Source organism: Neomonachus schauinslandi, chromosome 6 (genome assembly GCF_002201575.2).
Source record: "Neomonachus schauinslandi chromosome 6, ASM220157v2, whole genome shotgun sequence".
NCBI lineage: Eukaryota > Metazoa > Chordata > Mammalia > Carnivora > Phocidae > Neomonachus > Neomonachus schauinslandi.
Genome location: NC_058408.1, coordinates 1,119,659 through 1,132,980, shown reverse-complemented (window position 1 = coordinate 1,132,980; position 13,322 = coordinate 1,119,659). Strand labels below are relative to the sequence as shown.

The 13,322-nt window shown below is 63.3% G+C and overlaps 2 protein-coding genes across 15 annotated transcripts in view; both read right to left on the bottom strand.

Moving 5' to 3' along the window:
- EFNA4 (ephrin A4) overlaps nt 1–2,176 on the bottom strand; it is a 4,739-nt gene extending 2,563 nt beyond the window's left edge. For all 3 annotated transcript variants that reach the window (XM_044915856.1, XM_044915855.1, XM_021682159.2), the window contains exon 1: nt 1,527–2,176. In XM_044915856.1, coding sequence (XP_044771791.1) covers nt 1,527–1,639 — 113 coding nt within the window. In that variant the 5' untranslated portion in view covers nt 1,640–2,176. The remainder of the gene's footprint in view (nt 1–1,526) is intronic.
- Nucleotides 1,650–13,311, bottom strand: ADAM15 (ADAM metallopeptidase domain 15). 12 transcript variants are annotated; one of them, XM_021682149.2, is made up of 24 exons: nt 13,123–13,311; nt 11,865–11,971; nt 11,162–11,238; nt 10,507–10,585; nt 10,266–10,342; nt 9,977–10,175; nt 8,818–8,883; nt 8,672–8,740; nt 8,426–8,595; nt 8,224–8,305; nt 7,636–7,784; nt 7,377–7,551; nt 7,043–7,135; nt 6,623–6,927; nt 6,342–6,543; nt 6,006–6,083; nt 5,524–5,596; nt 5,205–5,343; nt 4,749–4,818; nt 4,509–4,582; nt 4,070–4,144; nt 3,210–3,334; nt 2,220–3,122; nt 1,650–1,689 (listed from the first exon to the last, which is right to left on the bottom strand). In XM_021682149.2, exons 1-22 carry the CDS (start codon nt 13,199–13,201, stop codon nt 3,223–3,225), a joined length of 2,550 nt encoding a protein of 849 aa, XP_021537824.2. In that variant the 5' UTR covers nt 13,202–13,311; the 3' UTR covers nt 1,650–1,689; nt 2,220–3,122; nt 3,210–3,222. The 12 variants fall into 12 exon arrangements, with proteins under 12 accessions (XP_021537824.2, XP_021537825.2, XP_021537820.2 ...); XM_021682150.2 differs by having other exon boundaries at nt 4,070–4,141; XM_021682145.2 differs by lacking the exon at nt 4,509–4,582 and adding an exon at nt 3,509–3,658.
- Nucleotides 13,312–13,322: the final 11 nt, after the last annotated feature.

The following is a 13,322-nucleotide window of genomic DNA, read 5'->3' as shown; positions in this document are numbered from 1 at the left end:
GAAGGAAGGAAGGAAGGAAGGAAGGAAGGAAGGAAGGAAGGAAGGAATAGGCTGTGGATGGGGGAGGCCCCTCCAGGTATCAACTCATCTTTGGCCTACTCAGGACTCCCTTCCCTACCTCTTGGGAGCTGCCTGTGGGAGCCAGGACAGGCGGGAAGGGCTGGGACAGGCTGCCCCCACGGCATTATACACTGTGAACTACTTTCCCCCTTCCTGACCATCCACACAGTCTAGCGTGATGGATGAAAGGCCTCTAACTATCCCTCAATGGGTGGTCTAAGGACCACCTGCATTTGGAGTTCTGATCAGAAATGCAGATTCCTGGGCTCAGCTCAGACCCACTCAAACACAAGCTGGGCCTTGGTATGATTTCTGCAGCATCCCCAGTGCCTGGAAAAGTGTCCTGCCCAAACACTTAATAAATATTTGCAGATTGAATGAACAGGCCAGAAACCTCAGAGTTGGGGGCTAGGAACCTGAATTTCTTTCTTTTTTTTTTTTTTTTAGGAACCTGAATTTCTAACAAGTTCTCCAAGTGATTCAGAGGCACTGGTCTGGAACAGAAAGAGGGCTTCGGAATTGAGAGGACAATAGCTGTTATCACGTGGTGCCAGCATTGTAATGACCTGTCTTGATGCCTGCCCTCCCCGGGGGGTCTCCGGGCTCCCAGAGGCCAGAGCTGAGGTCTTCTCTCTCTATATCCAGCATCCTAGCACACGTCCTGCGTAACAAATGTTGGTGAGTGAACAAATGAACGGAGTCACAGATTGTCTCAAGTAGAAAATCAGAAAGGCAAACAGATGGAGAAAGCAGAGAGACAGGGAGAACTGGGGAGGAAAATGCAAACAGTAAAAAATACCGAGGTTCAAAGGCTTGGAAGAAAGAAAGAATAATTTGTATCTACAGCCTGCACCTCTTCCACACACGTGACCTCGGTCAGCCCGCCTGATTTCCCAGGGTACCAGGTGTTATTAGCCCATTTTACAGATGAGATAACTGAGGTTAGGGAGTCAAACGACTTGCCCGAAGGTGATTCAGCTGGAAGGGCAGGGCCGAGAATGGACAGAAATAGAAGGACCCAGAATGACGGAGATGAACGCAGAGATAGTGAATGAACTCAGGAGGCCAAGCGAGGAGAGTAAACCACGCTCTTTCTCAAGCGTGAAGCCCCCTCCTTCCCTCTCCAGACCGCCCGCCCCAGCTTGGAGGTGGAGGGGAACAGCAGGAGAGAAGGGAAAAGCGAGGGGGCGGGGCTCGGAGCGCAGGCCGGGGGGCCCCCGGCTCCGAGATCCCACCTTCCGCCTTCAGAGCTGGGGGTCCTCCGCCCGCCCCCCAACACGTGCGGGCGGGGGGGAGCCCCGGGCGCGCCTCGCCCCTCCCCTCCCCCTCCCCCGCCGGCTCAAACAAAGGAGCCCCGGCGCGCGGCCCGGGCCAGGCGGCGCCGCGCACAGAGCGAGAGTGGGGCGCGCGCCCGGCCCGGGAGCGCGCAGGCCCGGGCCGCAGTCGGCCGGGTTCGGCCCGGCTACCTGGGGTTACTGGAGTTCCAGTAGACAGCGTGGCGGAGGCCGGAGCCCCCTCGCAGCGGGGAGCTGAGGAGCGCGGCCCAGAGGACAGTCCGCAGCAGGGGCAGCAGCCGCATCGCCCCCGGGGTCCGCTCTGGTCTGGTCCGGCCGGTCCCGGCCCGCTTCTCTGCCGTCGCGAGAAAGGTACAAAGTGGAGGGGGGGTGCGGAACTGGGGGTGGGGTGCAGAGACTCGCAGGCCACGCCTCCGGGTAACTTTCCACCAATGGGGGCGCACCCCCGCCTCCCCGCTCGGAGCCAACTCCTGTTAACCCTGTGTGCGCCAAGGCGCGCGCCAGGCTCGCCGCGCTCCCACGGGGTCTGCACCGTGTCACGAGGGGGCGGGAGGGGCGACGCAGTCCACTGTCGGGGAGTTCGTTTTAGGGAGGTCGCGTCTTTCGTGTCTGCGTTAGTACCGGGTAGGTAGGAAGCCTTATTACAAATTGGGAAGATTTAAATAGGAGCACACGGCCTTTCGCCAGAAAGAGGAAAAAGTGAGGCACGGGCGAGGACCCACGAAGCCCGTCCAGCTCCACCTTAGCATATTGCCCCTCTTTGCCTATTCAGGGATAGCGCGGAGTGGAAGGGACAGATCGCCTCCTGCGACAGATCGCCCCTCCCCCTCTCCCCCCCCCCCCTTACGGAGCCTTAGTGCCCACCTTGGGGTTGGCGCCTGTCCCTTTACGCCCCACACCTTCATTCTGGGCTGGGGGCCCACGCGGCCCCATTCCCGAAGTCGAAATAATGAGGTGGTTGCGTCCTGTACAAAGCACCTTTGTTCCCAAGCCCTCAGGTGGGGCAGGGGAGGGGGAGGAGGCAGGTGCACGGCCTTGGGATCGTGGGAGCCGCCGCCCCGCTCCGCCCCGGCTCCAGGGCTCTGAGAACACCAGCCAGATCCACTTTTCCCAGCTACTGATCAGAGGGTGGGGACGGCGGTCCAACAGCTGGGCCGGTTCGTGGATAGCCGCCTCTGGGGGCCGCGCACACTTGGGCGCAAGGACTTGGCGACTGGGGGCGGCACGGGGATTTACAACTCCCTGGATACTGGATTGCGCAGAGACATCCCAGACTGGGCAGAAACCAGCCGCGAGCATCCCGGGGACACACACGCTGACCCAGCCTGGGACTCTTCGCCCTCCCTTGCCCGCCTACGTCCGAGGCGGCAGCGCCTCCTGGCGGCCAGACCTGGAACCGCAGCAGGGCGACCTGGCCTTCCCCGAGCAGACAAAGTCCGAGGCACGCTCCCCAGACCTCAGGTTTATTGCACCAGAGCAGGGACAGGCTGTGTGCACCTCCCTCAGCCCAGGACGGCGCCCAGCCCCTTCCCACCCCCAGCTGCAACTGCCTGGCGGGTCCCTAGGGTGCTGCTCGTCGGCGCGTGGAGGTGCCCGGAGTCTTAGGCTGCCCACTCCGCCGTGTCCAGGCTCCGGCTCCTTCAGTCATCGTGGGGGACGCCAGGGGCCAGTCCGCCTCTTGAAGTCCCAAGTTCCGCTTGCAGGCAGCGGAACCTCAGCAGAGGTCAGAGGTAGAGCGAGGACGCTGCTGGGGGCGGCGGCGCAGGCCTGGGGTGCGGGAAATCGAGAAAAAAAAGGTCAGAGGTCCCCCTTTCCCCAGACCATTCGCCCGGCGCTGGCATCCCCCGCACCCACCTGGACGGTACCACTAGGGGCGGGATTCCAGCTCCTGGGCCAGGCAGGTCACCCGAAGGGCGCCGGCCCTGGGGGTTGGCAGGCAGTGGCTTCCTCGGGGGTGGGGGCTTGGCAGGCCCCTGAGACTGAGAAAGAAAGCGGGAGGCTGGCTTGGGAGGGGGTGTCGTGTTGCCCACCCCTGTTGCTGGGGAGCACCAGCTTGTGGGGCCGGCTCCAGAGGTCACCTTGGTTCCAAACCAACCTGTCGCCATTAAAGGACACCAGGGTATGTGTCCTCATGCACAGAGGGGGCATCTCACCATGGCCACGACTGCCAGGGCTCTTAACACCACAGTCCTGAGTGGGGGAGAGGCGGCACCCTCCTCTCCCCACGTTACCTTCGGCTGCCTCAGCACCGGGTCAGCGGGCAGAGGGCGGGTGGGGGGATTGGGCCGGTCAGCCAGCTCAGCCTGAACAGAGAGAGGGGCAGCTCTGTGAGCACAGCCAGGGGCCAGCGGGCATGCAGTGGTTCTCTCCAGGGGTTCAGTTCAACATGCAAAGTCAGCCAGGGAGCAGGTGAGAACGGGGCCATGCATACAGGGCTTGGGCGCCTGCCCGCAGAAACCTCAGGGGAGGAAGGTATGGGTCACAGTGGTGTCCCAGGCCAGCTGCAGTCCTGCCACTGACCACCAGGTGGTGGTAGAAACCAAGGCAGGAGGCTCACCCTTTGCGGCTGCTGGGGCTCAGAGTGTCTGAAGGCTGAGGGGCACCCTGGTCCCCTAATGAAGAGCGCCACTGGCAGGGAACAGGGGTGAGAACTGCAGTGGGGCACCAAGCCTCCCACCTGCCCTGGGCCAGGGCGGGGCCTGGCCCAGATTTACCTGGAGTCTCTTGGGCACAGGGTCGGGAGGCAGCGCCCGGGACGGGGGTGCCGGGAAGCCAAGAATACTGGCCTGCTGAGAGAGCATGGGGAGCAGACAGCGGGATCGGGGTGGGTGGGGCCGGGGAGAGGGAGCACGGACACAGATGTGGGCAGAGAGGGGTTAGTGCCTGGGGAGGGGCTGCCAGGGCCCCAGGGGCAGTGGGGGGCCGCGCATGCAGTTGCTTGGCTGCATGCAGAGGGGGCGATGAGTGGCAGAGTGAGCATGCGGACCGCCTCCACACACACCCCTGTCATCAGCTCCACGGGCTTGCGGGGCACTCGCCAGCCTTCCACACATGGTGACCTGGGTCTCATCAGGTCATGGCGCCTGAAGGGCATTTCTGAGCACCACCCCCTTGTCCTCCAGGGGCCCCTGCTGGGAGCACCAGCAGACCCACCTCTCAGAACCACCAGCTTGGCCCTCCTCTAGGTGATGTCCCTCCCCAGTCCAGGCTGGACTCTGCTTCTGGGCCTGCAGCCAGGGGAGCGTAGGGGAGGGCTGGCCCCGACTCCTCTGACTGACTCGTGGGCAATGGGAGTCTTTCTCTGAGTCTAGGGCCTTCAGTGCCCCCACCCCAGGGCCCACGCTGGATGCCTGGGCAAGGTGGGGCCTCTCCCCTCTGGTATGCATGACTTACCTTGGCCCCTGGCATCAGCAGGACGCTCTGCGGGGGTCCTGGGCGTTCTGGGGGACCAGACTGGGCTGCCCTGGACGTGAAGAAAAGCAAGGAGGGAGAGGGCCCAGCGTCAGACCATGCTCTCCACTCACACGCGACCCTTGAGTGGGGTTGACCCTTTGCAGCCCCTTGGAGAGCAGCTCGAGTGTGGTTGAGGCCCAGTGAGAAGTGGGGGGGCTGAGGGGCTTGAAGGGGGTCCCCACCTACTCAGCACAGGGCTCCCCAGCTGCCCTCTGTGGGTCTGGGTGTGAGGCGAGGAGTGACAGGGCACGTGGAGGGGAGCGAGGCGTGCGTGGGCTGGCCCAAGGGGCTGGCGGTCAGGGCCCGGTGTCGGGCACTTCAGCGGGACTGGGGACAGGACCGCAGAGCCGTCTTCAGCAGAGCCGTTGAGCGAGCTGGGGGCAAGGAGGTTCGTACCTGTACTGGCAGCTGGGTCCCTTGAGCTGACAGAGCCGTTGACGCAGGCGGGCACGGTGCCAGTAGCTGGCCCCCAGCAGCAGCAGGACCACCAACAGCAGGAGGCTGAGGGGCAGCCCTGTGGTCAGGGGGCTGGTTGCTGTGGGGTGAGGGCAGGTTTGAAGGTGGGCAGGGCTAAGAATCCTACACCCAGGAAGGGGTGGAGGGCGGGGACGGAGGTAAAGTGATCGGAGAACGGGAAGGGGTCAGAGGAAGGGGGGGCGGTAAAGGGTGAGCCGCGATGCCCTCCCGGCTGCCCCTGCCCGCTGCCCCCAGCTACCTCTGACGCGGTTGGTGCAGTCAGGGGCGGCCCAGCCCGCCTCACAGTGGCAATGTCCTTTGCTGTCGCACACCTAGGGGATAGAGGTTGAGCGATGAGGGGCCCTACACTCTGGGGCCGCATTTCCCTGCCCCCAGCGTTTCAGGATCTCCTCTGTCCACAGTTGCAAGGTATGCTGGGGATGATGGGGTGGAGAGACGGAGCCTGTGTCCACGGCCGAGGAAATGAAACCGAACGAGCCCGTGAGCACCTTCTCCACGCTGGCACTGTGCTAGACCCTCTCGTCCTCATCTCCCGGACCCCAGGACGCCCACTGGGTGGCTGAGGAAACTGAGCTCAGAGTGGTTAATAATCTGCCCCCGGCTACACAGCTAGGAAGGAGTAGAGCGAGGATTAGAACCTAGGTGTGTGTGTTCCCCACGCCCTCCTGTCTGCCCCCCGGAGGCTCCCTGTCCCCTTCCGTGTCCGCCACGCCCACTCACCCCGTGTCCGTGGCATTTGCTTCGACATTCCTGGGCTCGCAGGACGTCCACGGGCTGGCACCGGCGGTCAATGCACACCTGCCGGGGGTGGGGGGGTGGGGAGAGAACCAAGGTCACAGCCTCACCAAGCATCACAGGCACTGGCAGGCCACAGCCCTGCTCTTACAGAGGGGGAAACCGAGGCTGCCAGGATGACAGGACGCTGCTCAGTCGGCAGTGTGACTCTGACCGCCGCCCCCCCCGGAGAGTCTGCCTTTTACACTGGTGGACCCTGAGGCCTGGGCACTGCTCGTGCACACGGCCCTCCCTCTGGCCTTGCCTGCTGGGACCGCTCACCAGGTCAGGCCCACAGGCCGTGCCAGGCAGAGTCAGCAGGGGCTGGGCCACGTCGTCGCCCAGGTCCAGGTGGACCCAACTGCAATTCAGCTTCAGCTGGGTCCCGTTGGCTTCTAGCATCTCCCAGCGCAGACCCCGGGCTGAGCCGAGCAGAGGCTGGGCCTGCCCCCCCTGGCACTGGAGCTGCCCACAGATGGCGTCTCTGAGGTAACGAGGGAGGAGGTGCGGGGTCAGGCCGAGGCTCCCACAAACCCAGAGGGGACCCCCGGCTCCTCACTTACTTAGGGGCACAGGACACGTAGCTGCCATTAGGGCTGCGCCCACAGCTCCCAAAGGCATCCCCTCGAGTGTTGGCAGCAAGGAGGCAAAGTGGCGAGGCGGGCCGGGCCCCAGGTCCCCAGAGAGCCTGGCACTGCTGGGCATACGAGGCGCAACGCCCCCGCACGCACACGGCCTGGCCCCCCGCGCACGGCTCGCCGTCTCCCAGGCTGACGTCGGGAGGGCACTGCGGGCTGTCTCCTGAGCAGAACTCGGGTAAGTCGCAGTCCCCTCTGGACGGGCGGCACTGCCCGCCGGCCGGGCGCAGCTGTGGGGCGAGGGAGCATCGGTGTGGGTGCTGGGCGGGTCCCCCCAAAAGACCTTTCCGCCCCGAGCCCCGGCGGGTGAGCGGTGGGTGGCTGGAGGGTCCCGTCGGCGCCCACCTGGCAGTTGTGACAGCAGAGCCCGTCGGACGCGCACCGTGCCCCGGGCCTCAGTTGGCAGCTGACGTGGTCACAGCAGGGGTCGGTGCAGTCCTGAGGGCAGAGGGAGCCGAGTTGGAGAGGGCCAGGCCTGAGAGCCCGCCCCACCCCTGCTCTCCGAGGACGCACACAGCAAATAGAAGCTGGAGGCCCACACGGCCTGTGCTGTCCCCGCAGACAGACGGGGAGCTGCGGAGAGGGGACCGAGGGGCTCGGCTCGGACGCTCGGGGAGGGGCGGCGACCCAGGGTGAGGGCCCAGGAGGGGTGGGGCTAGGCTTGGGGGGAGGGGCTCACATCCGGGAAGCCGCAGTCACACTGCTCGCCGGGCTCCACCAGCTTATTCCCGCAGACAGTGGCCAGAGAGGGCAGGCTGGGCAGCCGTTCAAAGAGGCAGCTGCCCATCCCTTCCAGCAGGGCTTTCTCCAGGGCCTGCCGGCTGCAGTTGCTGAAGTTCAGGCCCGGCAGGAAGCTGGGGACCGTGGCAAGAAAGGTTGGGCTGCGGGCAGCCTCGGGCCCTGCCCGCCCCCTCCCCCGACCCCCTGCAGGGACTCACTCCGTGGAGGCCTCCATGATGCAGCTCTTGGCAGGGGCCGGCCCTGGGCAGGGACAGCTGTGCCCGCGCAAGTCGTGGTCCAGGCCCAGGCTGTGGCCCAACTCGTGAGCTATGGAGGATGCAAGTCCCAGGACACTGGTGGAGTGGTCCTGGCATTGGGGAGGGGACACCCCAGGTCCAGCAGCAGCCTGACTGCTCCTGTTCTCTCCTCATCTGACCTCCGGGGCGCTCAGCACCGCCTCCCTCCTTAATTGCTTCTAAAGTAGGAGGAGAGCCCAGGCCTGGGTGGCAGGAAACCGGGGGCTCGCTCAGCTCTGTGCCCCTCCCTTACTGTGTGGCCCTGGGCACTCGCCTCTCTTCTTTGGGCTCGGCTACCCCCTCCTCCCCCAGGAAATAGGTGAAGACCAGTAAAGCCGTCAGCTGGCCACAGGAGAGGGTGCCACGACCGCAGAGGCCACGTGTCATACAGCCCTGCCCCCATGCCCACAGCTCTGGGATTGGTAACTTTGTAGGGCTTTCAGTGAATCAGCGGCCCTCCAGAGGGGAGGAACTGAACTGGGAATAGGGAGGAGACCTGAAATAGCTCACCATGTTCACACCTCCGGAGAAGTCAGAACAGATGGAGTTCTGAATGGCCATGCCCACCGTGGGCCCAGAGAATGAAGTAGCGCTGTGGGATTGTGAGGCCAAAGTCAGGCCAATGCCAAGGGGTCCAGAGCTTCAGGGCCTCAGATAGGGAGGGGGTGTGACCCTGGCCAGGCCAGAGCAGAGCCCGGGCGGGGGGGCTTACGTCACCAGCTGGGCACTGTCGTGGTGCAGTCGAGGCAGCAGATCTCTCCGGCGCCAGTGGAGGAACCTGTCTAGCGTGAGACCTGGGTCCTGGCTTATCTCCACCAGGTCCCGCTGGGTCCAGGCCTCCAGGCCCACGAGCACCACCCGCACATTCAGGGGCCGGAAGAACTGAAAGAACTGGGGCTCAGGAGATGGGCCCTGATGGCCAGAGGGCCATCAGGGTGCTGCCCCGCCCAGCACTCACAGTGTCCAGGAGGAGGGTCACTTTCAGCATGCGGTTCAGCAGGTGCTGGGAGTCCGGGTACCTCTGGACCTGCGGGCCCAAGAAGTGAGCAGGAAAAGCAGCAAGACGGGTGGGGGCCAGGGGGGAGCGCACATGGGCCAGCTCACCTCCGCATGGTCGGCCACGATCACCAGCTCGACGGTCTTGGTCTCTGTCACCACATCCCGCCTCCGCTGTGGGCGGAAGAAGGAGCATCAGGCCCAGCACTCATGGCTGGCAGCCGCACGGGGCTGCAGGAACTGCGTCCACGCCCACCCTGGGCTGCCGGCCGGAGGAGAGCAGAGCCCATTTTACAGATGAGCCACTGAAAGCCCGCGAGGCCAGCGACTTGCCCAAGGTGGACCCAGGAGTAGGTCACGTAGCTGGGAGTAGAGCCTGCTTTCTAACTCCAAATTCAGTGCCTTTTCCAAATTAAAAAGAAGACAATAGGGGCACCTGACTGGCTCAGTTGGTAGAGCGTGTGACTCTTGGTCTCGGGGTTGTGAGTTCGAGCCCCACAGTGGGTGTAGAGATTACTAAAAAATAAATAAATAAAAAAATAATAGTCAACACCATCATATACTTATCACAATTTAGACACACTTCTAAGCACTGTGCATATGGATAGATAAATAGATTCAGTTAATCTCCACAATAACCCTGAAAGATAAGTAGTTTTATTATCCCTGTTGGTTTTTTTTTTTAAGATTTTATTTATTTATTTGAGACACAGAGAGAAAGCGAGATCGAGAGAGCACAAGCAGGGGAAGGGACAGAGGGAGAGGGAGAAGCAGGCTTCCCGCCGAGCAGGGAGCCCGATGTGGGACTCGATCCCAGGACCCTGCGATCACGACCTGAGCCGAAGGCAGATGCTTAACGACTGAGCCACCCAGGCGCCCCTATCATCCCCGTTTTATAAATCAGGAGATTGGACTCATATTGCTTTATGATTGGTAACTGTATTATCTCTAGCCAAGTGAGCGCTCTCTGCGTTCGGGGATCTTCTGACAGATGTGGAGTTTGGGTCAAGTACCTGCATGTAAATCCTGGATATATCAGTCACTAGTTGAATGACTTTGGGCAAGTTACTAACCTCTCCGAGCCAGTGTTCTCACTAAAATGGAGCTACTGATAGGACATACCTCCCAGCATTGTTGGGAAGAGGAAAGGAGATTATGTTCACACAGGGGTGTGGACAGTTGCTCCTCAGAAGGTTCTGGGAACACAGGCTCTGAGGGTCTGGGGCCTGGCCCTCGGGGACAACGAAAGCCTGCTGTTCATCCTCACCCGATGCGTGTGGCTGTGGGGCCTTCCCCGGGGTGGCTCCAGGGCAGCCTGGGTGGGCACAGACGCACGCCAGCGCAGGGCACAAGTGTGGCCTGGCAGGAAGAGGTCTTGGATCCGGGAGATATTCGGGGGGGCCCGGAGGTCCCCTGGCTCCAGGTCTAAGGTGTAGCTTCTCTCTGGGGACAGGATCACCAAACCCCTGGGAAGATCCAGCAAGTCAGAAAGCCTCTCAGCTCCATGCCTCATGCACCCTCGCTGTCCCCACCCACATGGGATGCACCCTCTGTACCTGAGCCCTGGGCAGGTGCAGACAGAGACCCAGGAGCCCACGCGGCCCTGCACCGCTCCCTGGTAGCAGCAGTTCTCCTATAGCAGAGAAACAGCAGTGCTACCTTGAAGGCCAGGCTGGAGACCAGGAGGCTGGCCTGCTGGTGCAGAGATGCAGTGTCCTCCCACGTCCTGCAGGGATGGCACCCTCCAGGTGGCCCCTGCCTTCTTCCCTCAGGCCAGAAACAGGGCATAAGACTCACCAGAGTGTGTCCCACACTGAGCACACGGGAGCCGTCAGGCTGGTACCACATCAGGCTCGGGCGGCCTGGGACTAGCTCCCTGGAAGAAAAAGCAAGGCGGTGACAGTTACCTCCCGGGGGGGGGATGCAGGAACGGCCTGCAGGCCTGGGAGGTGGTAGAGGGGTGGCTGGGGGCCGGGCTTCCCCCAGAGGCAGCAGAGTATAGTGGTTGGGTCACAAACTCTGCCCAGCTCTCTGTGTTCTAATCTGGTTTTTACTGCACCTAGCTGTGTGACCTTGGGCAAGTTAGTTAGCCTCTCTGTGCCTTGACTTCTTCATATATAAAACAAGGACAGCAGGCGCCTGGGTGGCTCAGTTGGTTAAGCGACTGCCTTCGGCTCAGGTCATGATCCTGGAGTCCCGGGATTGAGTCCCGCATCGGGCTCCCTGCTCGGCAAGGAGTCTGCTTCTCCCTCTGGCCCTCCCCCCTCTCATGTGCTCTCTCTCTCATTCTCTCTCTCAAATAAATAAATAAAATCTTAAAAAAAAAAAAACGAGGACAGCAATAGCGAATAGTACCTGACCTGTAGGTTGTCATGAGTTCAAGCGCTAGTCAGTGCTGTATGGCTGTCCGCCACGTTATCCACATTACCAACGGGACCACTGGCATTGTTACCTGTTCCGTAGCAGCTCCAGAACGTGACTCTCACCATCCAATTCCAACTGGATCCGCAAGGCCTCAGGCAGCTTGGTCTGTGGGCAGCAGAGGGCCTGTCACCTCCCTGGCCCTGCCCGAAATGCCTATCCTCTCTAACCAGAAAACCTCAGGCCCTTCGGAGAGCACCAACGATTAGATCACTGGTGGGGGTGGGGGGGTCCCGAGGGAGGGGCCAGGAAGCCCTGCCCAGCCTGGGGCATTGTTCTGGGGGGTTGTGTGGGGAGGTCAAGGAAGGTATCTGAGCCGCCCCTTCTCGGCTTCCTGCCCAGAGAGGAAGCATCATGGAAGACCCAGTGCAGGCCCCAGCCCTTCCTCTGACTCAGCTTTGGAATTGGGGACGGGGGGGTGTTTGGTGAGGCCCTGACCTTCTCCAAGCCCCCCACTCCCCCGGGGAGAAAAGGGACAGAATGAGACAACGAAAGCAAGTCTGGCCTCAGGGTTTCCCCAGGGGAGCCGGACAGCCGGCTGGGGCGGAGGCTGGGGCAGGCGCGGGGGCAGATGTTGAGGGCATAAGTGAAGCCAGGTGCTGGCCTGCGGCAGGAGGGGCAGCCAGCCCTGGGATGGCCGCGCTGCGCGGGGGTCCACTCACCTGTGCTCGGACACACAGCTCTGTGGGGTGGCAGGGGTGTGCTTCTTCACTTGGGGGGAGAGGGCGGCTCACCTGAAACATCTCTGTGAGGCTGAGTGTCGGGATGTCCGGAAGGATCTGGGGCTCCGAGGGTCCACGCCGGGCCCCTTCTGGCCGTGCCCGCTCCTCCTCAGTGCCACCTGCAGGGCGCCCAGAACACCCCGAGAGGGTGCTGAGAGAGCCAGCACCGGCGTTGGGCATAGCTGGTGCCCACTGGGCACCCAGGCCCTTCTCTGCTTGAAGGACTCCTGCATTGCATGCTGGGACTTAAAGGAGAATCCCGAAGGGAAGGGTCTTCTCTGCGGCTCCTAATTTTCATCCCAGCACCCCACCTTGCACGTCCTGCCTTCGCCTCTCCCTGACCCCCCCAAGGCCAATCCCAGGTTCTGGCGGGGAGCTCCCTTTCCTACTCCCTCGCAATCACCCCCCTAGGAACGCCTCCTCTCAGGCCTGGGCGAAGCCCTGTGGCCCGGTGCCCACTCCGCCCTCCCCTGTCCTCACTGCGGAGCTGCCGGGAACGCCCATTTCTGGGTGCGCAGTGCAAACACCCCTCCCTAAACACCCCCCTACCCAGTCAGGCACACCCGCTCGCCGCAGCCCAGCTTCCTCCCTGAGCACCCCCGTCCCTACAATGGCCCTCTCTCTTGAGGCCAGCCCACCCGCGCCTGCCCTTCCAGCCCCTGGCCCGAGACAGCAGCGGGAAGTGAAAGTTCCAAGGAGGAGTCCGGTGTCAGCCTCTTTCCTGGCCAATTCTCCCCTCCCCTGGCTCCTCCCGCGCTCCCTCCCGCTCGCTCCGCCGGGTTTCTGGTGGCATCATCATCAGGGCGAGGGGTGCGTTGGCCGCTCAGGCCTGGGAAGGGGGCCCAAGAAGAATCCTCTCCGCCAAACCCTACCGGCCGTGATCACTCGGCCCTCTGGCACCAGGTGGAATGGTCAGCTAGGCCCCAGAGGAGCGAAGACGTCAGTCCTGAGGAGGTGCGACCCTGTCCCACCATCCTGAGGGGGCGCTGGGCCAGGGCCTTCGGTGCCCGGCACCGGAGCCTGTTAGTGTCCGCGGGGACCGAGCAGAGGATGACCGCGCGGGGGCGGGGGGGCGGCATCCCCCTCCTCTCTCCACTCCATCGCCCAGGCGCCGGGCCCTCAGCCAGGACAGCGAACTAGGGCGGGCCGCGCTCTGGTTGGGGGTCTCCCCGAGTCTCCAGCCGACCCCCGTGCCTCCTGACTTCCCTGCGCCTCCTCCCGGTCCATTCTCCGCCCCCCACCCCCCGCGCACTGAGGGCCGGGCACTCACCTATATCTGCGAGCGGCCGGGGGGACAGAGGGCTGCCTGCGCCCAGGAGCCCCAGGGCCCAGAGCAGCGCCAGCCGCATGGCAGCGGCGCCCCGGGCCGGGCGAGGGCAGCAGGTGCTGGGCCGCGCGCCGAGGAGCCGCGGCGGCCGGGTCTGCCTGGCGCACCCCGCCGCGCCGTGCAGCCACCAGGCCCCGCCCCGT